This window comes from Peromyscus leucopus, chromosome 23, assembly GCF_004664715.2.
Source record: "Peromyscus leucopus breed LL Stock chromosome 23, UCI_PerLeu_2.1, whole genome shotgun sequence".
Lineage (NCBI taxonomy): Eukaryota > Metazoa > Chordata > Mammalia > Rodentia > Cricetidae > Peromyscus > Peromyscus leucopus.
This window is the reverse complement of record NC_051082.1, coordinates 5998082-6023356: the sequence shown is the minus strand read 5'-3', so window position 1 is coordinate 6023356 and position 25275 is coordinate 5998082. Positions and strand designations below refer to the sequence as shown.

The window sequence follows — 25275 nt, the reverse complement described above, 5'->3', positions numbered from 1 at the left end:
AGGAACTGCATCCAACCTTTCTAGAGCTCTAGAATGCAAAATGCCAATGCTTGCACTGGGGCAGGTGTTTTTACTTAGTTTTTCTTCCTACTTAACAGACTGGTTGCTCAAGAGCTCACTGTCCCACAGGAACCCTTAAAGGAGACCGATCCTCTTTTTTTTAATTTTTTCAGAGCTTTCTCAGGCCCCGTGTAGATACAGCCCACGTTGGTACTCCAAAATGTTGTTCTTGTTGTTTACTCTTTTACTGTTTTGGCTCTTTGCTCTTTTGGGGGCCAACCACCCAGCAGCTCCTTATAAATAATACACATGAAGTCTTACTGTTACTTATAAATTCCCAGCATTAGCTTGGCTTATTTGTAGCCAGCTTTCCTTAACTTAAATTATCCAATCTACCTTTTGCCTCTGGGCTTTTTCCTTTGCTGACATCTGTATATCTTAACTTTCACACATACTCGGTGGCTGGCCCCTAGCATACTCCTCTCCATGTTCTCCTGTTCCTTCTCCTTCTTCTCACCCCAACCAGATTTCTCCTCTATTTATTCTTTCTGCCTGTCAGCCCCACCTGTCCTTTCTCCTGCTTCACTAATGGCCATTCAGCTCTTTATTAGACCCTCAGGTGTTTTAAACAGGCACAGTAACACAGCTTCACAGAGTGAAACAAATGCAACATAAAAGAATACGACACAATGCAGAATACGAAGCACAGTAGGATCACAGGCTGGAAGCTGATGCAGAGATTGACAGCCAAACACCAGGCTGAGCCCCAGGAGTCCAGTCAAAGAGAGCAAGGAGGGATTCTATAAGCAGGAAGGGTCAAGATCATGATGGGGAAATGTACAGAGACAACTGAACCAAGCTGGTAGGAACTCACAAACTTTAGACTGACAGCTATAACCTGCATGGGACTGGACTAGGCCTCTGCGCACAGGAGACAGTTATGTGGCTTGGTCTGATTATGGGGCCCTTGACAGTGGAATTTGGATCTACCCCTGGTGCATGAGCTGGCTATTTGGAGCCCATTATCTATGGTGGGACAACTTGCACAGCCTTGATGCAGAGGGAAGTTTCTTGACCCTTCCTCAGCTGAATGTATTAGGTTTTGCTGACTGCCCATGGCAGGCCTCACCCTATTGGAGGAGGAGAAGGGAGGCCAGTCAGGGGAGGAGGTGGGGTGACGGACAGCGGGAGGAGGGATGAAAGGAGGGTTTTGGTTGGTATGTAAAATGACTAAAAAAGGTGTAAATAAAAATAAAATGTTTAAATTTTAAAAAAGTATAAGAAAAAAATGAAGCCGGGCGGTGGTGGCGCACGCCTTTAATCCCAGCACTTGGGAGGCAGAGGCAGATGGATCTCCATGAGTTCGAAGCCAGCCTGGGCTACCAAGTGAGTTCCAGGAAAGGCACAAAGCTACACAGAGAAACCCTGTCTCAAAAAACAAAAAAAAAAAAAGAAAAGAAAAGAAAAGAAAAAAGAAAAGAAAAGAATGAAACACATCTTTGCATCATTAAAACAAATGTTCCGCAGCAAAAGCAAATGTAACATATCTTCAAATGTTTTCCACAACACCCCTTGCCTCCTTTCCTGTACCTCTCCCTGCCCCATCTCCCCCTCTCCATCCCTTTTCTGTCCCCTCTAATCCCTGATTATATCATATGGGCTTCTCATTTTTTTGTTTGTTTGTTTGTTTGTTTGTTTGTTTGAGACAGGGTTTCTTTGTGTAATACTCCTGCTCATCACATGAGAGCACTTTCTGCTCTTGCGGAGGACCAGGAGTTCAATCCTCACCAACCACAACATGGTGGCTGGGGAACAGTGTCTGCTGGCCCAATGCCCTCTGGCCTCTGGGTTTGGCCATCTCTCATGTTCCTCTAACTTTTCACCCCAGCGCCTCCTTTTCCCCACTTTTCACCTCATCCCTGGATAAAAACCATGTCGGGGGTGAGTTGAGTTTGTCTCCTCGCTCAAGACCCCCTACCCTTCCAGCAGGACTCTGGACAGTCACTACCAGCTACTACCAGTCACTGCGCCTTCACAGGCAGCTCAGGCTGCAGCTGTTGCTCACCAGGCCTGACCTTGGGAGGGTCAAGGCCTGAGCTTTGGGACTCCAGTGGGGATGGGGCTGGGGTTAGAGACATGGAGGACTGGGCAGCTGGTCACTAAAGGAAAAGAGTGACTGACAACCACACAGCCTTAAACCAGCCAATGAGACAGGTATTCCTAAACATGGTTGACCAGGGAACCAGAGATTAACCTAGCTTTACCTTCAGAGTCCCATGATGGAGAAAGGTAGAGAAGAGGATGTGTTCTGATTTCTTTGTTCAAAAAGTTAGGCTGCTGTGTGCTTTAACAGGATATTATCCTGTGGCGTGTTTAGGCACAGTGAAGACTGGAATTCCACCAGGATATAATCCAACCTTCAGGTCATTTACGGTCAGTCCAGTGTGGTTTCCTATATCCAACTTCTTTTTTCCCCCCTCAAGATTAATTGATTGATTGATTGATTGATTGATTGATTATGTGTTCTGAACATATGCCTGCAAGCCAGAAGAGGGCACCAGATCTCTTACAGATGGTTTGTGAATCACCATGTGGTTGCTGGGAATTGAACTCAGGACCTCTGTAAGAGCAGATAGTGCTCTTAACATCTAAGCGATCTTTCCAGACCCTATATCCAATTTCTTATGATGAGTGCACAGCACAAGTGTTTGAGTCCAGTTTTTTATTTGTTTGTTTTGTTTTTGAAGGATGGGAGGAGTGCTTTTTTGGGGGTGGACAGGGTTTTTGTAGCTCTGGAGTCTGTCCTGGAACTGGCTCTATAGAACTGGCTGGCATCCAGCTTGCAAAGATCTGCCTATCTCTGCATCTCCAGTGCAGGGAATAAAGGCCTGCATGGACACCAACCTGAGAGTCCAGAATTTTTAGAGCAAGATGTTCCTTTAGTGCCCATGTGACACTGAATCTTTCTCTCTTGTCTCCTCTCCTCACTCTTTGTCTTTTTTTTCCTTCACTTCCCACCGCTCCCCTCCTTTCCTATATATTTCCCTTCCATATCCCTCCACTCTCTTCCCCCTTCTGTCTCCCTTACCCAACTATGTATCTCAGGCTGGCTTCTTCTTTTTTTGAATTTTTTGTTTAGATTTTGAGACAGGGTTTCTTTTAGAGTCCTGGATGTCCTGGACCTTGCTTTTAGACCAGGTTTGCCAAGAGCTCAAGAGATGTGGCTACCTCTGCCTCTGCTTCTGCATCCCAGAATGCTGGGATGAAAGGCATGGCTGGAATCATCACCTACTCTTCAAGGTTCTTACTTTGTAGAAAAGTCTTTCCCATTAACCTTCAGTTTCCAGGAATAGACAGGATGATGTCCTCTGAGGATCTGGTTATGTTCGGTAGACAGAGAATACAATCACCAAAACTTAGTCTTTCTATATGTGCTTCATTAGAGGGGGCAGTGAGTAGTGACCACAACCAGGCAGGCAGGGATGGTGTCCCAGTAACTGAGGTGACAAGTCTAACACTTAATGCCTTTGTTCTCCTTGTTGTATGGAGCCTTGGAGAAGCAGATCAAGGCCTCACGGTCACAGTTGCAGATGAAGGCCTCACAGGAGTTGTTTTTGTCTGGAGAGAAACAAGAAAGGAAGTCGAGTGGAGCCCATGATCTATAGACAAAAGGAACCAGTAGCCCTCCTATTGATGCAGGTTTGGGCTGAGAAACAGAGCATATGGATGTCCATTAGGTTGTACAAATTGTGGGAACACACTTATAATAAGAATATTAGTTGTTGTGGCTGGGGAGATGGCACAGTTGGTAAAGTGGTTGACATACAAACATGAGAGCCTGACCTAGGAAGCCCAGAGAACATGTAAAAACAAGGTGTGATGGGGCATCTGTAACTCCATTGGGAAGTGGAGAGCACAGATCCCCAAAACTCGTTGCTCCTTCAGGCTAGCTAAAGGTGAGTGTCCTGTTTAGAGTGAGAGAGAGAGACCCAGGCTCTAAAGACATGGTGGAGAGTGAATGAAGAAGACACAGGGTGCCAACTCATTCGTGTACATAAAAATAAACACATATATTTATTCCTAAAACCTATAAAACTACAATTATCAGCCGGACAGTGGTGGCAAATGCCTTTAATCCCAGTACTTGGGAGGCAGAGGAAGGTGGATCTCTGTAAGTTTGAGGTCAACCTAGTCTACAGAGGAAGTTCCAGGGCAAGCTCCAAAGAGAAACACTGTCTCAAAAAAAATCAAAAAAAAATACAAATATGAACTGCCACTTATAAAATTATGTATATGAAGACAATCCTCCTGTCTCCAACAAGTGCTGATTTGCAGGTGTGCACCACCACACTCAATGTATGGGTTCTGGAGGAGGAAGAGGGCTCTATGCATGCTAGGCAAGCTCTCTAACAACTCATCTATATTCCCAGCCCTCTGAATCCTCACCTGTAAGATGGGAATGATAAATCTTGCCCTGCATAGGTGTTTAGTTCAGTGTCTGACTTATAATCAATGATGCAGATTTCAATTATTAAGTCAGTATGGAATCAGTATAACACAGCTGCTAATAGGAGAGGCTTTGGGCGGGGAAGATGGCTCAGGGAATAAAGGCACTTGCTGCCCAGTCTGAACCAGAGTTCCATCCCCAGGACTCACATGGTTGAAGGAGAGAACAGAATCCTGCAAGTTGTCCTCAGACCTCCGCACCTGTGTTGTGCACAGAAATGCCTCCCCAGAAATAAATAAAATCTTGAAATGTTGTTTTTAAAAAGGCTTTGGAATGATGTAGATCTGTGTTCCAGAACCAAATGTCATCACTTCTAAGCTGGGTGACCTTGGAAAAGTGACCCTGTCTTCCTCATCTTCCTCATCAGTGACCTCATCTGTATTTTAGTGTCTACCTGATAAGGTTGTTGTGAGGTCACATGAGACCAAGGAAATGACCACTACATGGTGACTGTCCTTGTTACTTCCTTGTCCCTTCTAAACCCATGAGGGACCAGCAGAATCCAGAGGTCCCAGAGGGTAAACCTACCACTGCAGGTGACCTCATTCCCAGAACATGAGTATGAGTAGGAGCTGCTGTAGGGGTTGACTATGACAACTGAATGCCAGGTGACAGATTTGCAGATTTCCATCTTCATGACCTGATCTTAGCAATGGCCGTGAGTCCTGTAGCACCTGGAGAGAGGAAGAAACAGCTGAGGGAGGACTATGGACCCACAGGAGGTCAGTTCTCACCTGCAGCTTTCTCAAACATGTGAGGATGACTTAAACATGATGTTCCAGAAGTAATCATCCTGAGGCTTGAGAGTCTGTGTTTTCTATTAAGCATATGCTTTATTGAAAGCAACTTCTGTGGAGTGTGGTGATGTCTACCATTAATCCCAGTAATTGGTATGCAGAGGCAAATGGATCTCTGAGTTCAAGGCTAGCATGGTCTCCAGAAGGAATTCCAGGAAACCTAGGGCTACAAGAGAACCCCTGTCTGGAAACAAAAATAATACAGAAAGTAAACAAAATATATTATGTCTGGTGAATGTGCATGTCTCCTATTTGTACCTCAGGAGATGCTCTGCTTGTGTCCTGTCCCCACACACCCAGACCCTCCAGTCTCCCACCAGATGGATCATTCACCTGTCTAACTCATCCACCAGAGTGTCTGGGCCCCTGAAGCCACAGTAGCAGCCATAGTTGCTGTATTCCAACAAGGGATGACTACAGGGATGGTGCACTTGACCACATTGTTGAACTGCCACAAAGACCAACGGCTGATGCTGTGTGCAGTAGCACCTGCAGCAAGAATGCACAGCAACTCCTTCAATCCCACTTGGCTTTACCAAGGACTGAGGCCTGCCTGCAAGCTTCTTCCTTGACGACCACCAGCTCCTACATTGGGAGAGCAGTGAATAGAGGTGTGTGTGTGTGTGTGTGTGTGTGTGTGTGTGTGTGTGTGTGCTCTTGCCTGCACACAGGTTCATAAGAACTCTAGAGGCTGAGTCACATTATTATCTGAATTCAAAGCCAGCCTGGTCCATAGAGTGAGTGACAGCCATCACTACTCAGAGAAACACTCTCATGCAAAATGAGAACAACAACAAAAAATAATTACATCCCCAAACCAGAACTTCAGGTATGAACATTGGGAAACTGTCAATGAAGACAAGAGAGATGTGGAGGGGGGGAACCCAGAGGGGACAAGGGTCCTACCTGTGAGCAGAGCAACCAGCAGAAGGAGTTTCATCCTGAGTGTGTGGAGGGCTCAAGTGACTTCTCTCCTTATAGTTCTGTATGTAATCCTAACAGTTGGGAAGTTGAGGCAAGTCTTGGCTAAAATGTTGAGTTGGAGGACATCTTGACCCAGAATTATAGAATCCTGTAAAATAGTAATAAGGCCGGAGAGATGGATCTGCAGTCAGGGGCACTTGGTGAACTTTTGTGGGACCCAGGCTCAGGTCCAGCAGCCATGAGGCAGCTCACAACTGCCTACCACCCCGGTTCTGGAGGATCAGACCCCTCTTCTGGCCTCTGTAGATACTGCTCACGCTCAGTTCATAGACACATATACAGGCAAAGAGCTCAAACACATAAAATGAAAGTCAATATTATTAAGAGGAAAACAAAAATCACATTGTCAGGGCACCTTAGGCCCAAGGAAATGGGTGTCAGGGCAATATGGCAGAGACAGAAGGGACTTCATTGCTTGCATAGGTGACTGTAGTGGACTTTTCCAAGGGATCATCTGAGCTGATTTAGAGGCTAAAGGTGCCCAGCTGTTGTGGACATGTGGTGAACATGGAACCTCAACCCAGAGGCTATTAGACCCCAACAGGAACTCTGAATCAGAACTTCAGATGTGACCATTGGGGGACTGTGCATTTAAGACAAGGGATATGTGGGGGGCACTGAAAGGGAACAAGGGTCCTTCCTGTGACCAGAGTGACCAGAAGAAGAAGTTTCATCCTGAGTGAGGGGAGGACTCAGCGATTTCTCTTTAGAGTCCTCTAGCTGTGCTCTGACAGTGTCCAGTCAGCACATGGGGCCTGTGTGTGTAGCACAGAAGTAGAATATGTGCACCCTCACACACAGTCCTGACCTGCAGAGCTGCTGTAGATGGTGACAGAGCCTGAATCAGTGCTGTCACAGAGGCAAAGAGAAAGGGCTGGCTCAACACCCCAACCAGCTCAAGTCAGTGAGTGGCAAAGTGCCAAGGCCCTCCCCCATGGATGCTCTGAGGTCATAAGAAGATATAGACATTGCTCCTGGGCTTGGGTCTGAGGGATGCTGACAGTGACGTGTGTGGCCCCAGGTAACAACAATCCTCCATGTTAACTGTCTAAACTACATGCTAAATCTGTCCCAAGAAGCTGACACAGCTTCTGAGGTAGATTCAGTTACATATTCAATCTTTAATTAATTAAACAGTTAATTAATGTGTGTTGTTTGTGCGAAGGAGAGACAGAGACAGATAGAGCACTTGTGTGCACATGTGGAGGTCAGAGAAGAACTCTGTGGAGTCAGGTCTCTCCTTCTTCTTTTAAATGGGTTCCAGGAATAAACTCAGGTCAAAAGACTTGTATTGTAGGCTAGATCTTACTAACTTACAAACTTCATTTAAAAACTAGGAATATAGGCAGCTGGTGGCTGTGGCGGTGGTGGTGACAGTGGTGGTGGTGGTGGTGGTGGCGTGACACCTTTAATGTCAACACTCAGGAGGCAGAGGCAGGTGAATATCAGAGTTTCAGGCTAGCCCAGTCTACAGAGTGAATTAAAGAACAGTCAGAGATACACAAAGAAACACTGCCAAAAATTAAAAAATTAAAAAAGACGGACAGACAGCAAATGTCTTCACAACAGATGTGCCCACAGGCCAATATGATGCAGGCAATCCTTCAGCTGAGGCTCTCCCTACCCAGTGTGTGAATCTGATAATCAATCATTACAGGGACTGGAGAGATGCTCAGCACTTAAGAGCACTTTCTGCTCTTGCTGAGGACCAGGGTTCAATTCTCTGCATTCACATGGTGGCCTTTGAACAATGTCTGCTGGCCCAACGCCTTCTGTCCTCTGCGTTTGACCATCTGTCATGTACCCTGAAACTTAGCATCCTAGCACCTCTTCTCCCCCACTACTCACCTCTTCCCTGGATAAAAACCATGTGGATTGAGTTGAGTTAGTTTTCCCCATATTCAAGAACCCCCATACCCTTCAAGTGGGACTGAGGACAGCGACATCCAACTACTACATGTCAGTGTGTCTGTACAGGGGCTCTAGCTGCACCCAGGGCTCACCAGGCCTCTCCTTGGGAGGGATGAGGTCTGAGTTTGGGACACAGATGTGGATGGGGTTGGGGGTGAAAAGGCAGAGGACTGGGCAGCTGTTCACTATAGGAGAAGAGAGAGCGAGAACCACAGAGCCTTTAGCCAACGAGAAATCTTATTCCTGAAACTGGTGGACCAGGAAAGCAGAGATTAACCTGGCTTCACCTGCAGGGTGCTGTGAGAGAGAAAGGTAGAGAAGAGGAAGTGTCCCTTTTGTACGTTACAAAAAGTTAGGCTGCTGTGTGCTTTAGCAGGACAACTATCCTGTGGTGAGTGCGTAGGCACAGTGAAGACACAGAGGCCACCAGGATATAATCCTGACTTCATGTCATTTACAGTCAATCCAGTTTGGTTTCCACGTCTTACACTGAGCACACAGCAGAGGTGCTTTGAGTCCCGTGTTTTTAGAGACAAGATGTTCCTTTAGTGCCCATGTGACACTGCTTCTTTCTCTCTTCTCTTCCTCTCTTCCCTCTCTGTCTTCTCTTTCCTTCCCTCCCCACAGCTCCTCTCCCTTCCTCCCCTTCTCCTTCTATTTCTATCTACCCGCTATGTATCTCAGGCTGAATTCTTCTTTTGTTGTTTTTAGGGACACAGTTTCATTGTGTAACAGTCCTAGCTATCCTGGAACTCGATTCTTACACCAGGTCCTCCTTGAACTCAAGAGATCCTCTGCCTCTGCCTCTGCCTCTGCCTCTGCCTCTGCCTCTGCCTCTGCCTCTGCCTCTGCATCCATGACCTGGGATGGAAGGCATGGCCTGGCTAAGCACCCACTCTTCAAGATGCTTCACTAAAGGCAATGTCTTTCCCATTAACCTGAAGCTTCCATGGCTACAGAATGATGTTCTCTGAGGATCTAGTTATGTTCAATAGAGAGACTACAATCACCACAGTGGAGCTCTTTCCATAGGTGCTTATTAGAGGACACAGTGTGTAGTGAAGACAACCAGGCAGGCAGGGATGGTGTAGGCAGTCACTGAGGTGACAAGTCTAACAGCCATTGCCTTTGTAGTACTTGATGAATGAAGCTCTGGAGAAGCAGATGGCAGCCTCGCGGTCACAGTTGCAGATGACGGCCTCACAGGGGTTGTTTTTGTCTGGAGAGAAACAAGAAAGGAAGTTGTGTGGAGCCCATGACCCTGTTCTGTACAATTTATAACCAAAAGAAATCGGTGACCCTCCCATTGGTGCAGACTCAGGGTTGAGAGATAAAGCAGCATGCAGAAGTCCAATGGGTTGTCCAAATTGCTGGAACACACTTGTAATAAGAACATTAGTTGTTTTGGCTGGGGAGATGGCACAGTTGGTAAAGTGGTTGACATACAATCATGAGAGCCTGACCTAGGATGCACAGAGGCCATGTAAATAGTAAGGTGTGCTTGGGGCATCTGTAACTCTATTAATAAGTGGGGAGCACAGATCCCCACAACTTGTTGGACAGTCAGGCTATCTAAAGGTGTGTGTCACATTTAGTAGGAGACCCAGCATCTAAAGACATGGTGGACAGTGACTGAAGATGACATGGGATGCAAACTCATTCCTACACATAAAATAAACACATACATTTAATCCTAAAACCAGGAAAACTACAAATACCAACTACCACTTCTAAAATTATATGACTTAAGACAATCCTCCTGCCTCCACCTCCCAAGTGCTGGGATTAACAGGGGTGCACCACACTGTTCAATTCATGGGATCTGGAGGTGGAACCCAGAACTCTGTGCATACTAGGCAAGGACTCCAGGAACTAAACTCTATTCCTGGCTCTCTGAATCCTCACCTGTAAGATGGGAATGATAAATCTTGCCCTGCATAGGTGTTTACTCCAGTATCTGACTTAGAGCCAATGATTCAGCTCTCCATTGTTTAGTCAATATGGAATCAGTATAACCCAGCAGCTAACAGGAGAGGCTTTGGTCAGGCAAGATGGCTCAGGGAATAAAGGCACTTGCTGCCAAGTCTGAACCAGAGTTCCATCCCCAGGACTCACATGGCTGAAAGAGAGAACAGACACATTGTCCTCAGACCTGCACACCTGGGTTGTGGCACAGAAATGCCTCCCCCAGAAAAGAATAAAATCTTGAAAACTTTTTAAAAACAGGCTTTAGAATGAAGTAGATGTGTGTTCCAGAACAAAATGTCATCACTTCTAAGCTGGCTGACCCTGAGCAAGTGACCCTGCCCTCCTCAGTTTCCTCATCAGTGACCTCATCTATATTATAGTGTCTACCTGATAGGATTGTTGTGAGGTCCAATGAGACCAAGGAAATGACCACTAAATGTTGACTGTCCTTCTTACTTCCCTGTCCCTTCCAAAGCCACCGAGCACCAAGTAGAACCAGGGGTCCCAGAGGGTAGACCGATGACTATAGGTGACCTCATTCCCAGAGCAAGAACATGAGTAGGAGCTGCTATAGGGGTTGTTTGTGAGGAACTTGCAGTTTTCCAGCTTCTTGACCTTAGTGTAGAGTGGTCATGAGTCTGGCAATATCTGGAGAGAGGAAGGAATAGCTGAGAGAGGAGTATGGACCCTCAGGAGGTCAGTTCTCACCTGCAGTCTTTCTCAAACATGTGAGGATGACTTAAACATGATGTTCCAGAAGAAATCATCCTGAGGCTTGAAAATCTGTGATTTCTACTAATCACATACTTATGGAAAGCAACTTCTGTGGGGTGTGGTGGTGTCTACCATTAATCCGAGTACTTGGTATGCAGAGGCAGATGGATCTCTGAGTTCAAGGCTAGCATGGTCTCAGAAAGAATTATAAGAAACCTAGGGCTACACAGAGAACACCTGTCTGGAACAAACAAACAAAAATATTAAAGAAACTAAACAAAATATACAATGTTTGGTGGACATGCATGTCTCCTGCTCATGCCTCATGAGATGTCTGCTTGTGTCCTGTCCCCACCAAAACCCAGACCCTCCAGTCTCCCACCAGATGGATCACTCACCTGTCTAACTCATCCACCAGAGTGTCTGAACCCCCAAGCTACAGTAGCAGCCATGGTTGTTGTAGTCCAACAAAGGATCAATGCAATCATCGGGCACTTGATCATATTTCAGAACTGCCACACAGCCCGAGGGCTGATGCTGTGTGCAGTAGCGCCTGCTGCAAGAATGCACAGCAACTCCATCAATCCCACTGTGCATTACCAGGGGTCTGATGCCTGCCTGCTAGCTTCCTCCTTGACTCCTACCAGCTGCTGCATCAGGAGAGCAGTGAATACACCTGTGTGTGTGTGTGTGTGTGTGTGTGTGTGTGTGTGTGTGTGTGTGTGTGTATTTTCCCCCATACCAGTTCACAAGCAAGCATTAGTGAGACTCAAGTCATGCTACACATTTGAGATCAGAGGACAGCTTGAGGGAGTTGGTTTTCTCCCTGCATTATGTAGATCTTGGAGACCAAACTCAAGACATCAGGACTGAGCAGGAAGTTGTCTACCTATTTGAGACAGAGCATTTCCTTATAACCCAGGATAGCCTTGTACTCTGGAGCAACCCTCTGGCATTATTTCTAAGTGGTATGATTATAAATAAACAATGCTATACTGGCTGGACTGACCCCCCACCCAGGACTCAGTTCTATAGACATTGCCTTTTGCCTTGCTTGACTGCTCATTTCTCAAGGTCAGGACAGACAGACACCACACTGTGAGCTGCCCTGTGGTCCTTGTGTTAAGGACCTGAAAACACTCTCTATACATAGCCAGGGACAAGCTGACCTCTTAGTTCAATAGCCCAACAGCCCAACCATCTGTTAAGTTTGATAGCAGCCCCACCCCAACTCAAGCCTTGATGAAACCCTAGCCTTAGCCAGCAGTGGGATTCATCACAGTTCTAGCTCAGACCTTGAACCAGAGAAGCAGCCAACGCATGCTCATTGTTTTACCCTGGAAGTCTTAGAAGGAATCTGTTGTATGGCCATTCCCAGCTCATAGACAAGGATAATGGTCAGATCATCATTATAATGTCAGCATTTGACACAACAAACTGTTCATCAGCTGAGGAGTAGGTAAATGACCAGGATTCAATCTGCAGTGGGATACTTGGTCACCATTAAAATGCAGGAGAAGTCAGGTACAGTGGAAGTATTCTTGATGCAGAGGCGGGTGAGTATCTGAGTTCAAAGCCAGGATGGTCTATAGAGTGAATCCCAGGACAGCCATTGGTATTCAGAGAAACCCTCTCATGTAAATAGCCCAGAAAAAAAAAGATTGCAACCCTAACCAGAATGTCAGGTGTGACCATTGAGGAATTGTGGCATTGAAGACAAGGGAGGTGAGGGGAGGACACCCAGAGGGGCAAGGGTCCTACTATGAGCAGAGAGATCAGCAGAAGGAGTTTCATCCTGAGTGTGTGAAGAACTCTCTTTATAGGTCTGTATGTAATCCTAACACTTGGGAGGTTGAGGCAAGTCTTGACTAGAATGTTGAGTTGGAGGACATCCTGACCCAGAATTATATACTACTGAAAAAATAATAAGAATAATAATAATATTAATATTAATGTTAATGTTAATATTAATATTAATATGGGCTGGAGAGATGGCTCTGCAGTCAGGAGCACTTGATGAGCTTGTGTGGGATCCAGGCTCAGATCCAGCAGCCATGAGGCAGCTCACAACTGTCTATGACCCCGGTTCTGGAAGATCAGACGCCTCCTCTGGCCTCTGTAGGCACTGCTCACACTCAGTTTACAGACATACATGCAGGCAAAGGGTTCATATACATAAAATAAAAGTCAATGTTTTTTAAAAGGAAAAGAAAAATCACATTGTCAGGGCACCTTAGCCCAAGGAAATGGGTGCCAAGAAGATATGGCAGAAACAAGAAGGGGCTTCATTGGCTGAGAAGGTGACTGTAGTGGAATTTTTTTCAAGGAGTCATCTGAGTTGACCTAGAGGGTAAAAGTGCCAGCTGTTGTGAACATAGGATGAGCAGGGAACCCTAACCCACAGGCTATTAGACCCCAACAGGAACCCCAAACCAGAACTTCAGGTGTGACCATTGGGGGGCTGTGCATTGAAGACAAGGGAGATGTGGGGGCACTCAGAGGGGACAATGGCCCTACCTGTGAGCAGAGTGACCAGCAGAAGGAGTTTCATCCTGAGTGAGGGGAGGACTCAGTGACTTCTCTTTATAGTCCTGTGGCTGTGCTCTGACAGTGTCCAGTCAGCACACGGGGCCTGTGACTACTGTGTGTGTAGCACAGAAGTAGAATATGTGCACCCTCACACACAGTCCCGACCTGCAGAGCTGCTGTAGATGGTGACAGAGCCTGAATCAGTGCTGTCACAGAGACAGAGAAAGGGCTAGCTCAACACCCCAACCAGCTCAAGTCAGTGACTGGCAAAGTGCCAAGTCCCTCTCCTGTGAATGCTTTGACATCATGAGAGGGTATAGACATTGCTCCTGGAGTTGTGTGTGAGGGATGCTGATAGTGATGTGTGGTCTCAGGATGGAGAAGCTGGCCCTAACAATCCTCCATGTTAACTGTCCAAACTACATGTTAAGTCTGTCCCAAGAATCTGACACAGCCTCTGAGGTATATCCAGTTACATATTCAATCTTTAATTAATTAACCAATTATTAATGTGTGTTGTTTGTGGGAAAGAGAGACAGAGACAGAGAGACAGAGAGAGCCCTGTGTGCACATGTGGAGGTCAGAGAAGAACTCTGTGGAGTCAGGTCTCTCCTTCTTCCTTTAAATGGGGTCCAGGAATCAAACTCAGGTCAAGAGACTTGTATTGTAGGTTAGATCTTACTAAACCACAAATATCATTAAAAACTAAAAATGTAGGCAGATGGTGGTGGTGGTGGTGGTGGCAGTGGCAGCGGCGGCGGCGGCGGTGGCGGCGGCGGCGGCGGCGACGCATGCCTTTAATGTCAACACTCAGGAGGGGGAGGCAGGTGAATATCTGAGTTTGAGCCTAGCCTGGTCTGAGAGTGAATTTAAGGACAGCCTGGAGATACACAAAGAAACACTTTCTAAAAAAACAAAAAAAAAATTAAAAAAGACAGATAGACAGCAAATGCCTGCCCAACAGATGTGCCCACAGACCAATATGATGCAGGCCATCCTTCAGCTGAGGCTCTCCCTACCCAGTGTGTGAAGCTGACAATCAAACATTGAAGGGCCTGGAGAGATGTTTTAGCACTTAAAACCACATTCTGCTCTTGCTGAGGACCAGGGTTCAGTTCTCAGCACTCACATGGTGGCCTGTGAACAATGTCTGCTGGTCCAATGCTCTCTGGCCTCTGCCTTTGACCATCTGTCATGTACCCTGTAACTTAGCATCCTGGCACCTCTTTTTCCCCACTACTCACCTCTTCCCTGGATACAAACCATGTAGGGTGAGTTGAGTTGGTTTTCTCCACACTCAAGCCCTCCCTACCCTCTCAACAGGACTCTGGACAGCCACTCCCAGCTACTACAGGTCACTGCGCCTGCGCAGGCGGCTTGCAGCTGCACCTGTTGCTCACCAGGCCTGACATTGAGAGGGGTGAGACCTGAGTTTGAGTCACGGGTGGGGATGAGGCTGGGTTTGAAAAGCCTGAGGACTGGGCAGCTGTTCACTAAAGGAAAAAAGAGAGATCCCTGTAGCCTTTAGCCAATGAGACATCTCATCCCTAAATCCTGTTGATCAGGGAACCAGAGATTAACCTGGCTTCACCTGTGGGCTTCCGTGACAGAGAAAGGTAGAGGAGACAATGTATTCTCTTTTATGTGTTCAAATAGTTAGGCTGCTGTGTACCATAGTGGGACAATTATCCTCTGGCCTGTGTTTAGGCACAGTGGAGACTGCAAAGTCACCAGGATGTAATCCTGCCTTTGGGTCATTTATGGTCCGTCCAGTTTGGTTTCCTATATCCCACTTCTTATGATGAGCTCTCAGCAGAAGCTCTTTGAATCCAGTATTTTTATGGCCAAGATGTTCCTTTAGTGGCCATGTGACACTGCTTCTTTCTCTCTTCTCTCCCCTCCTACCTCTCTGTCTTCTTTTTCCTTCTCTCCCCACCCATCCCCTCCTTTCCTGTCTCTATCCCTGCCTCATCTCTCCCCTCCTTCCCCCATCTGTTTCTCTCTACCCCACTCTGTATCTCAGGTTGATTTTTTTTTCCTTTTTTGTTGTTGTGTTTAGAGACAAGATTTCTTTGTGTGAAATTCTGACTGTCCTGGAACTCGATTTTTAGACCAGATTGTCCTTGTACTCAAGAGATCTGCCTCTGCCTCTGCCTCTGCCTCTGCCACTGCCTCTGCCTCTGCCTCTGCCTCTGCCTCTACCTCTGCATCCATGACCTGGGATGGAAGGCATGGCCTGGCTCATCACCCACTCTTCAAGATGATCTCCCCTAATGCTAATGTTTTTCCCATTAACCTGAAGTTTCCAGGGCTACAGAATGATGTTCTCTGAGGATCTAGTTATGTTCGGTAGACAGAGAATACAATCACCACAGCCAAGCTCTTTCAACAGGTGCTTTATTAGAGGACACAGTGTGTATTGAAGACAACCAGGCAGTCAGGGATGGTGTCCCAGTAACTGAGTTTACAAGGCTAACACTTAATGCCTTTGTTCTCCTTGTTGTATGGAGCCTTGGAGAAGCAAATGGCGGCCTCACGGTCACAGTTGCAGATGAAGGCCTCACAAGGCTTATTTTTGTCTGGAGAGAAACAAGAAAGGAAGTTGTGTGGAGCCCATGACCCTGTTCTGTACAATTTATAACCAAAATAAACCCGTGACCCTCCCATTGGTGCAGACTAGGGATTGAGAGACCAAGCACGCAGAAGTCCATTGGGTTGTCCAAATCGCTGGAACACACTTATATTAAGAACATTAGTTGTTATGGGCAGTGGAGATGGCACAGTTGGTAAAGTGGTTGTCATACAATCATGAGAGCCTGACCTAGGATGCCCAGAGACCATGATAAAAGCAAAGTGTGGTTGGGGCATCTGTGACTCTATTGGAAAGTGAGGAGCATGTATACCCAAAGCTTGTTTGTCAGTCAGGCTAGCTAAAGGTGAGTGTCATGTTTAGAGAGAGAGATCCAGGCTCTAAAGACATGGTGGAGAGTGGCTGAAGAAGACATGGGATGCTAACTCATTCCTATACATAAAAATCAATAAATATGGGTATTTAATCCTAAAACCTAGAAAACCACAAATATCATCTATCATTTGTAAAAGAGGCTTTGGGCAGGCAAGATGGCTCAGGGAATAAAGGCACTTGCTGCCAAGTCTGAACCCGAGTTCCATCCCAGGACTCACATGGTCGATGGAGAAAACAGACACGTTGTTCTCAGACCTCCACACCTCTGTTGTGGCAGAGGCATACCTCCCCCAGAAATAAATTAAATCTTGAAATGTTTTTAAAAAGAGAATTTGGAATGATCTGTGTTCCAGAACCAAATGTCATCACTTCTAAGCTGGGTGACCTTGGGCAAGTGGCCCTGCCTTCCTCATCTCCCTCATTCGGGACGCCATCTATATTAGGTTATCAAGACATCAAATGAGACCAAGGCAATGCCTGCAAAATGGTGCCTGTCCTGTCCCTTCTGTGCCCCTTCAAAATCCACCCAGGGCCAAGCAGAGTCCAGAGGTCCCGGATGGTAAACCTACCACTGCAGGTGATCTCATTCCCGGAGCACGAGTATGAGTATGTATTGGTGTAGGGGTTGTCTATGAGGAATTTACAGCTATCCAGCTTCTTTGCCTGAGTGTAGCAGTTGTCGTGAGTCTGGCAGCACCTGGAGAGAGGAAGGAGCAACTGAGGGAGGAGTATGGACCCACAGGAGGTCAGTTCTTTTTCAAATCTCTTCATCTTTCTCACATGTTAGTATTACTAAACATGATGTACCAGAAGAAATTGTTCTAAGGCTCGAGAATCTGTGATCTCTATTAGCGTATATAATTTTTTAATTTATTTATCTTTTGGTTTTTCAAAACAAGGTTTCTCCTTAACAGCCCTGGCTGTCCAGGAACTCATTCTATATTACCAGACTGGCCTCAGATTCACAGAGATCCACCCGCATCTGCCTCCTCAGTGCTGGGGTTAAAGGCATGGGGAACTATTAGGGTATATCGATTGAAAGCAATTTTTGCTGAGTGTGGTGGCCTTTAATGCCAGTACTTGGGAGGCAGAGGCAGATAGATCAGTTGAAAATCATTCAGGGATACATAGCGAGACTCTGTCTTGAGAAAAAGTGGTTTTTAAAAAAAAAAAAAAAAAAAAAAAGCTCTAGGAACATAGTGAAATTATATATCCTGAAGTTTTGCTGACTTTGTAAAGCCTAGGCTATTTCGATTGTGGCTGTGATGGTTGGCCTTTCCCTGGTCTGCCACTAGATGGCAGCATTGCCCACTATTTATAGCTCACACTTTTGGCCTTTCCCTGGTCTGACACGAGATGGCAGCATTGCCCACTATTTACATCTCACACATTCTGCTCTCAGGGACCACTAGATACAGGATCCTGATGGATTGATTTCTTTATATGACAAGAGAGGAAAATACATGCTGGGGATGGTGATGCACGCCTTTAATCCCAGCATTCAGGAGGCAGAGGCAGGAGGATCTCTGAGTTCAAGGCCAACATGGTCTCCAGAGAGAGTTCCAGGTCAACTAGGGCTACACAGAGAAATCCTATCTGGAAACACAAACAAACAAAAATAATAGATGATAGATAGATAGATAGATAGATAGATAGATAGATAGATAGATAGATAGATAGATAGATAGATAGATAGATAGATAGATAGATAGATAGATAGATATAGGGGGGGAGAGAGGAGAGAGACCTGCCCCCCCCCCGCCCCCACTCAGATACTCCAGTCTCCCACCTGATCTACTCACCTGTCTAATTCGTCCACCGGAGTACCTGAGCCGCCCAAGCCACAGTAGCAGCCATAGTTGTTGTATTCCTTCAGGGGATCACTCCCGGGGATGGTGCACTTGATCATATTGCGAAACTGCCACACAGCCCGAGGGCTGATGCTATGTGCAGTAGCGCCTGCTGCAAGAATGCACAGCACACGCCATCAATCCCACTTTGAATTACCAGGGGTCTGATGCCTGCCTGCTAGCTTCCTCCTGCCTCCTACCATCTGATGCATCAGGAGAGCAGTGAATAGAGGTGTGTGTGTGTGTGTCTGTGTGTGTGTCCACATGCACGCTCGTGCGTGCGTGCGTGCGTGCGTGCGTGCGTGCGTGCGCGCGCGCACTCTAGCTCACACGGGGGGGGGGGGGTCAAAAGCACAAACTTAGGGGCACTCATAAATGTCATGCTACACACTTGAAGTCAGAGCACAGCTTTAGGGAGTTGGTTTTCTCCCTCCACTGTGTAGGTCTTGGAGAACAAACTCAAGTTACCAGGCCTGATAAGGAAGTTGTCTATGTATTTGAGACAGAGCATTTCCCTGTAACCCAGGCTAGCCTCATACTCTGGAGCAACCCTCTGGCATCAGCTACCCGAGTGGTAGGATTATAAATGAACACCACTGTACCGGGCTGGGCTGACTCCCCAGGACTAAGTTCTATAGACATTGCCATTTTCCTTGCTTGCCTGCTCATTTCTCACTGTCAGGACAGACAGCCCCCACATTGTGAGCTGCCCTGTGGTCTCTGTGTTGAGGAGCTGAGAACACTCTCCAGTCAGCAGCCAGGGACAAACTGACCTCTTAGTTCCAATAACCCAACAACCCAACCATCTCTTGAGTTTGAAAGTTGCCCCACACCTACTCAAGACTAGGTGAAACCCTAGAAGTAGCCAGCAGTGGGATTCATCACAGTTCTAGCTGAGACCTTGAGCTAGAGAAGCAGCCAACACATGCTCATGGTTTTACACTGGAAGAATTAGAAGGAATCTGTTGTATGGACATGCACAGCTCATAGACAAGGCTAATGGTCAGATCATCATTGTAATGTTAGCATTTGACACAACAAACTGTTCATCAGCTGAGGAGTAGGTAAATAAGCCAGGATTCAGTCTGTAGTGGGATACAGGTCACCAATAAAATGCAGGAGAAGCCAGGTACAGTGGAACACACACTGTGTAGTCCCAGCACTCGGGAGGCTGAGGCAATGGGATCAGAAATTCAAGATTATCTTCATCTACTCAGCAAGCTGAAGGCTTGCCTGGGTAATATGAGACCCTGTTCCAATTCATCAAGACAAGGACTGGGGATTTCACTCCATCTGTATTGCGCTAGCCAAGCATGCAGGAAGCTCTGGCTCCATCCCCAGCACCATGTACACATCCCCCCCAAATCCCTGGAGGATCAGAAATGCAAGGTAATCATTGACGGAATGGTGCACAGGATGCCATGTGTTACCCTGCTTCACAAGAAAAAACTGGAGAGGGAGGAGGAAGAGAAGACAAGCTCAGGGATGAAAAAAAAAAAAAAACAGGGTGGTCCACGTGCCTCCCACACTCAGGAGATCACAACAGGAAGTGGATCAGCAGGTAGCTGGGTCAGTGTGGGTCAATTCTGTGTTTGTGTCCCTGGACCGTTTGGGGACTGTGTTCATAAACGCATAGAATGCCCTGGATTGCCCTCAGCCCCCGGTGTCACCTCAACCTGCAGCTTCCCCCTTCCCTAAGTCTGGGGCTCCACTTCATCTCCTCCTTCCCTCCATTTCCATCCCTGGCCAGGTCACCAATGGACAAGTGTCCAGAACTCGCCTCTTCTGAGACTCGACAAGCTCTTGGACAGAACTTTTATTATTTATTTAATCTTTCACTTTTTTTTTTTTAGGGTTTGCCTATATAGTCCAGGCTGGTCTTGAATTCTCAATCCTCCTGCCTCAGACTCCTGAATGCTGGAATTATGGGCATGCACCAACCGCCAGGCATAGGGAGTCCTGTCACTTTTTGAAAGGCTGGAGAGAGTTTGCTTCCCCATTAAAGAGGACCTTCCTGGCTGTGCACCCGGGGAGCCCCTCTTCTGTTACGTCTCTTCATGTTCTTGTGCTTCCTAGTACTTCGGTTTGTGTTTGTATTCGTGTTCACATATGTATATGTACATGTGTGCACACGGATATAGAGGTCAGAGTTCAACATCTAGAGTCTTCCTAAACCCACCCTCTTATTTTTGGGACAAGGTCTCTCAATGGGCCGGGGGCTTGCTGTGTGGCTATGGTGGCTGTACCAACAAGCCCCAGAGACCTTCCTATCTCCATTTCCCAAGTGTTGGGATTATGGGGGTGTGCCACTGCGGTGCCTGGCTTTCTCGGTGAGTGCTAGGCACCCGAACTTGAGTTCACGCTGTTTCCTAGCACTTCTACCACCCTTTCCACCTGCCTGCTGGTGTGCTCCCTCCCTCCTGCAGGACAGGAAGTCAAGGGCGGGTCTCATGGTTTTCCTACTCCTTAGAGCCTATCATTGTGCCTAACACACAGTACATTGTGTGTGTGTGTGTGTGTGTGTGTGTGTGTGTGTGTGTGTGTGTGTGTGTGCTGAGCTAAAGGAATGAATGGGTAAGCTATGAATAAACGAATCAATGGGTGAAGAAAGTGCCTGGTACCTAGTAGGTGCTCTGTAAAATTCTGCTGAATGAATGGACAAACCTGTCCCGTAGGTGACAGTGTTTGTCCAAAGCAAGCAGCGGCTTTGCACATCAGGCTGGGGAAGCAGAGCCCTTGACCCCGTTTGCACAGAGTTCTGCTGCATCAAGAGCACAGAGAACAAAATGGCTTTTTGGGGTCCTGTTTCATCAGTCACCGGTGGTGTTTTATGGTCTCAAAGTTCCCCCTCCTCTTTATCTCTTTCTTTCTTTAATTTATTTATTTATTTTATTTTTAAGATTTAGTTATTATTTATTTATTATGTATACAGTGTTCTGCCTGCATGTATGCCTGCAGGCCAGAAGAGAGCACCAGATCTCATTACAGATGGTTGTGAGCCACCATGTGGTTACTGGGATTTGAACTTAGGACCTCTGGAAGAACAGCTAGTGCTCTTAACTGCTGAGCCATCTCTCTGGCCCATTTTTGTTGTTGTTGTTTGTTTGTTTTTAATTTAAGATAGGGTTTCTCTGTGTACCCCTGGCTGTCCTGGAACTAGTTCTGTAGCCCAGGCTGGCCTCAAACTCACAGAGATCCGTCTGCCTCTAACTCCCAAGTGCTGGGATTAAAGGTGTGTGCCACCACTGCTCAGCCTCTTTTTATCCTTCTTTCCTCCATTCTTTTTTATCTTTTTGAGACAAGGTCTTACTGTGTTGTTCTGGCTGTCCTGGAACTCACTATGTAGACCAGGCTGGCCTTGAACTCAGAGATCCATTTGCCTCTGTTTCCTGAGTGCTGGAATTAAAGGCATGCACCACCACACTTGGCCTCCTTCATTCTTTCTTTCTGGGATAGGAGCTGACATTGTGGACTAGGCTGGCCTTGAACTCATGATAATCCTCCTGCCTCAGCCTCCAGAGAGCTAGAATTACAAGCATGAACAGCACAATAGGGTCTTACGATTGTCATCCAGGCTGGTATCAAACTTGAAATCCTCCTGCATCAGCCTCCTAAGCACGGGGATCAAAGGCATGCACCACTCTGCCCAGTTTACTCTTTTTCTTTTTCTTCATTTTTGGGCTCATTCTAACTGACCATTTATGAAGAAACACCAAGGACAAAGACAGGGAGCAGCTGGCTTCCCCTACTGTGAGTGACCTCTGTGGTGGCTAACCTTGTGCTTTGCAGAAGCTAGATATACAGTCTAGATATACTAATGGGCATAGTGTGTGTGTGTGTGTGTGTGTGTGTGTGTGTGTGTGTGTGTGTGTGTGCTTTTGCATGCACGTGTGTGAGTGTGTGTGTGTGAGAGTGTGTGCATATATGTGCTTCTGGAATAGAAACACATTATACTTCATCTTTGAGTCCCCAGTTTCAATCTAGTATCTGATAGCAGGTCTCTATCATCATTGGATGATATAAATGACTCCTATGCCGAATATGTTTTACTCAATGTATGATGTCAATAATTGTTAATGGAGCATAAGCTCTGTGTGTGTGTGTGTGTGTGTGTGTGTGTGTGTGTGTGTGTATGGGGCCAAAATATGTAAGTGAATCAACAAGATAAGAATTGCAGACACATAGATGTGGTGGCGCACGCCTTTAATCCCAGCACTCAGAGGCAGAGGCAGGTGGATCTCTGAGTTCAAGGCCAGCCTGGTCTACAGAGTGAGCCAGAGCGATTACACAGAGAGACTGTCCTAAAAAACAAAAAAGAAAGAAAGAAAGAAAGAAAGAAAGAAAGAAAGAAAGAAAGAAAGAAAGAAAGAAAGAGAGGGAGAGAGAGAGAGAGAGAGAGAGAGAAAGAAAGAAAGAAAGAAAGAAAGAAAGAAAGAAAGAAAGAAAGAAAGAAAGAAAGAAAGAAAGAAAGAAAGAAAGAAAGGAAAGGAGGAAGAGAATCGCAGGCACAAGCCAGGCATGTATGGAATCCTAACACATGGGAGGCTGAGGCAAGTCTGGGCTAGGATGGTGAGTTGGAGGACATCCTCATCCCCATTATAAGATTATATCAATAATAATGATGATGATGACCGGAGAGATGACTCTGCAGTCAGGAGCACTTGTTGAATTTGCATAGGACTCAGGCTCAGTTCCAGCACCCACATGGCAGCTCACAGCTGCCTATGACCCAGTTCTGGAGGATCAGACCCCTCCTCTGATCTCTGTAGACACTGCTCACGCTCAGTTCACAGATACACGTGCAAGCAAAACACTCATACATGTAAAATAAAAGTCAATTTTTTTTTTAAAGAACAAGAAAAATCAAATCTCCGGGGCACCTTAGGGTCAGGTAAATGGGTGCCAGGGCAATATGGCAGAGGCGGGAGGGGGCTTTCTTTACCTGGGTGGGTGAATGCAGTGGATTCTTCTAAAAGGCCATCTGAGTTCAATCTAGAGGCTAGAGGTGCCAGCTGTTGTCTACATGGGGGTGAGGAGGGAACTCCAACCCAGAGGCTATTAGACCCCAAAGGGAACTCCAATACAGAACTTCAGGTGCGGTCAACAGGGAGGCTGGGCATTGAAGAGAAGGGGCACCCGGAGGGGACAAGGGTCCTACCTGTGAGCAGAGTGACCAGCAGAAGGAGTTTCATCTTGAGTGAGAGGAGGACTCAAGTGACTTCTCTATTTATAGTCGGGGCCCCACACTTTCACGATAAGGCTGTTTGCTTTGCTCTTAGCCACTCTGGCCTGGCCTTGAGTCTATGGGGGAACAACCCAGAGGGATTTGCCTGTAAGAGATCACTGAAAACAATGTCATGGATTTGTGGCTGGCATTTCCTCACCAAGGGGATGGGTTCTGGAGCTTTCAGACCTTCGAGTCTTTTATTATCTTTTTTTTCTTTCCTTTTTGCCAAGTCTCAGGCTGTCCTGGAATTTGCTAGGTATCTGAGGAAAACTTTGAACTCCTTTTTATTTTATTTTAATTTATAGACAGGGTTTCTAGCCCAGGCTGGCCTCAAACTTGCTATGGAGCTGAAGATGACCTTGAATTTTTTTTAAAAAAAAATTATTTTATTTTTAATTATGTGTATTTTTAATTATGTGATTCAGATGCCACAAAAGCCAGAAGAAGGTGTCAGATTCCCTGGAGCTGGAGTGACAGGTAGCTGGGAGCCACCAACATAGCGGGGAATGGAACTTGGTGCTCTGCAGAGGTACTACACTCTTAACCAGCCTTGAACTTCTGACACTCCTGCCTGTATCTCCAAGTTCTGAGGTGGCAGGCATGCCCCAGGCGGTCCCCCAACCCCTGTGCCCGGTTTACACGGCCTGGGGATTGAACCCAGGGCTCCATGCATGCTAGACAAGCACTCTCTCTACTGACCCACATCCCCAGCCCTGACGGAGTGTCTTGTTCCTCACCTCCCTCCACTGGTCCTCAGTCTAGCTTCAAGGGACCGGGGCATCTATCCTGTTGGACCCCCATGAGAAGGGGACAAGGTGGAGATGACTGATGCCCTTGTGTCTTGTAACGCTTGGGTTTGTGTGGGGGACGTCATTGCATGGTTCTGTCACCCACCTTACAGATGAAGAGATGGGTTTGGAGAGCTGAAGTAATTTGCCTTAGGACACACAATCAGTAATGGCAGAGCAAGGCCGACTCCAGTTTAGATCTGCCAGATTCCAGGGCATACATCTTAATTTCCCCCCTCCATAAACATTCCTTTCTCACTCCCCAGCGGAGGTTTGTGAGAATGTTTTTGGAGACGTGGAGTTCTAAGGTGCGACTTACAGAATAGCAAAGACTTTTAGTGGAGTTCTATCAAGTGTGTGTGTGGCATTTCATTTTAAAAATATGTATTTGTCTGTTTGTCTATTGGGGGTGTGTGTACCTAGGCCGTGGTGCACAGGTAGAGGTCAGAGGGTAACTTGAAAGATTGGTTCTGTCTTTCCACCATGTGGGTTCGAGGGTCACACTGAGGTAGTCAAGCTTGGCCCAGAGTGTGTCTAACCACTGAGCCTTCCTTCTAACCAGTCCCAATACGTAACGTTTGGGGGGGTGTCACCGTTCACATGACATAGCATAAGCTGCTGTGAGTGTGTAAGTGTGTAAGTGGCACCGAGTGCTTTCGCTGTGTTGTGCAACCATCACCTCTAATTAGTTTCAAAACATTTTTATCCTCCCGAGAAGAACCATGTTCCTTCCCAACCCCTGACAACTACTAATGCTCCATATGTCCCCGTGGCCTTCTCACTTCTGTATCTTTCATACGTGTTGAATATTCTTATTCAAATCCACAAGCTGGAGAGGTGGCTCAGGGGTTAAGAGCACTGGCTGCTCTTCCAGAGGACCCAGGTTCAGTTCCCAGCACCCACATGGCAGCTCACAACTGGCTGTAACTCCAGTCCCGGGGCATCTAATATCCTTTTCTGGCCTCGAAGGGAACCAGGTGTGCACATAGTGTACATACACACACATGCACCCAAAACACACAGACATTAAATAAA

At 46.6% G+C, this 25275-nt stretch overlaps 1 protein-coding gene and 2 pseudogenes across 2 annotated transcripts; all 3 read right to left on the bottom strand.

Moving 5' to 3' along the window:
- Window positions 1-3511: 3511 nt before the first annotated feature.
- Window positions 3512-6271, bottom strand: LOC114681302 (annotated as a pseudogene).
- A 2956-nt stretch (window positions 6272-9227) lies between these two features.
- On the bottom strand, window positions 9228-11462 carry LOC114681303 (annotated as a pseudogene).
- Window positions 11463-15791: 4329 nt separating this feature from the next.
- Window positions 15792-23555, bottom strand: Pla2g1b (phospholipase A2 group IB). 2 transcript variants are annotated; one of them, XM_028854743.2, is made up of 4 exons: window positions 23384-23555; window positions 18178-18337; window positions 16945-17072; window positions 15792-15989 (listed from the first exon to the last, which is right to left on the bottom strand). In XM_028854743.2, the coding sequence occupies exons 1-4, from the start codon at window positions 23415-23417 to the stop codon at window positions 15883-15885; spliced, it is 429 nt and encodes a 142-aa protein (XP_028710576.1). In that variant the 5' UTR covers window positions 23418-23555; the 3' UTR covers window positions 15792-15882. The 2 variants fall into 2 exon arrangements, with proteins under 2 accessions (XP_028710576.1, XP_037054442.1); XM_037198547.1 differs by having other exon boundaries at window positions 18178-18334.
- Between the last annotated feature and the right edge of the window lie 1720 nt (window positions 23556-25275).

What these genes read in the sequence shown, in the direction of transcription:
- Pla2g1b (XM_028854743.2), bottom strand. Translation starts at nt 23,417, where the DNA reads ATGAAACTCCTTCTGCTGGTCACTCTGCTCACAG. An exon ending in GCTGGTCACTCTGCTCACAG is followed by an intron (nt 18,338 to 23,383) that starts GTAGGACCCTTG and finishes GCATTCTTGCAG; the next exon opens with CAGGCGCTACTGCACATAGC. An exon ending in GAATGAGATCACCTGCAGTG is followed by an intron (nt 15,990 to 16,944) that starts GTAGGTTTACCA and finishes GTTTCTCTCCAG; the next exon opens with ACAAAAATAAGCCTTGTGAG.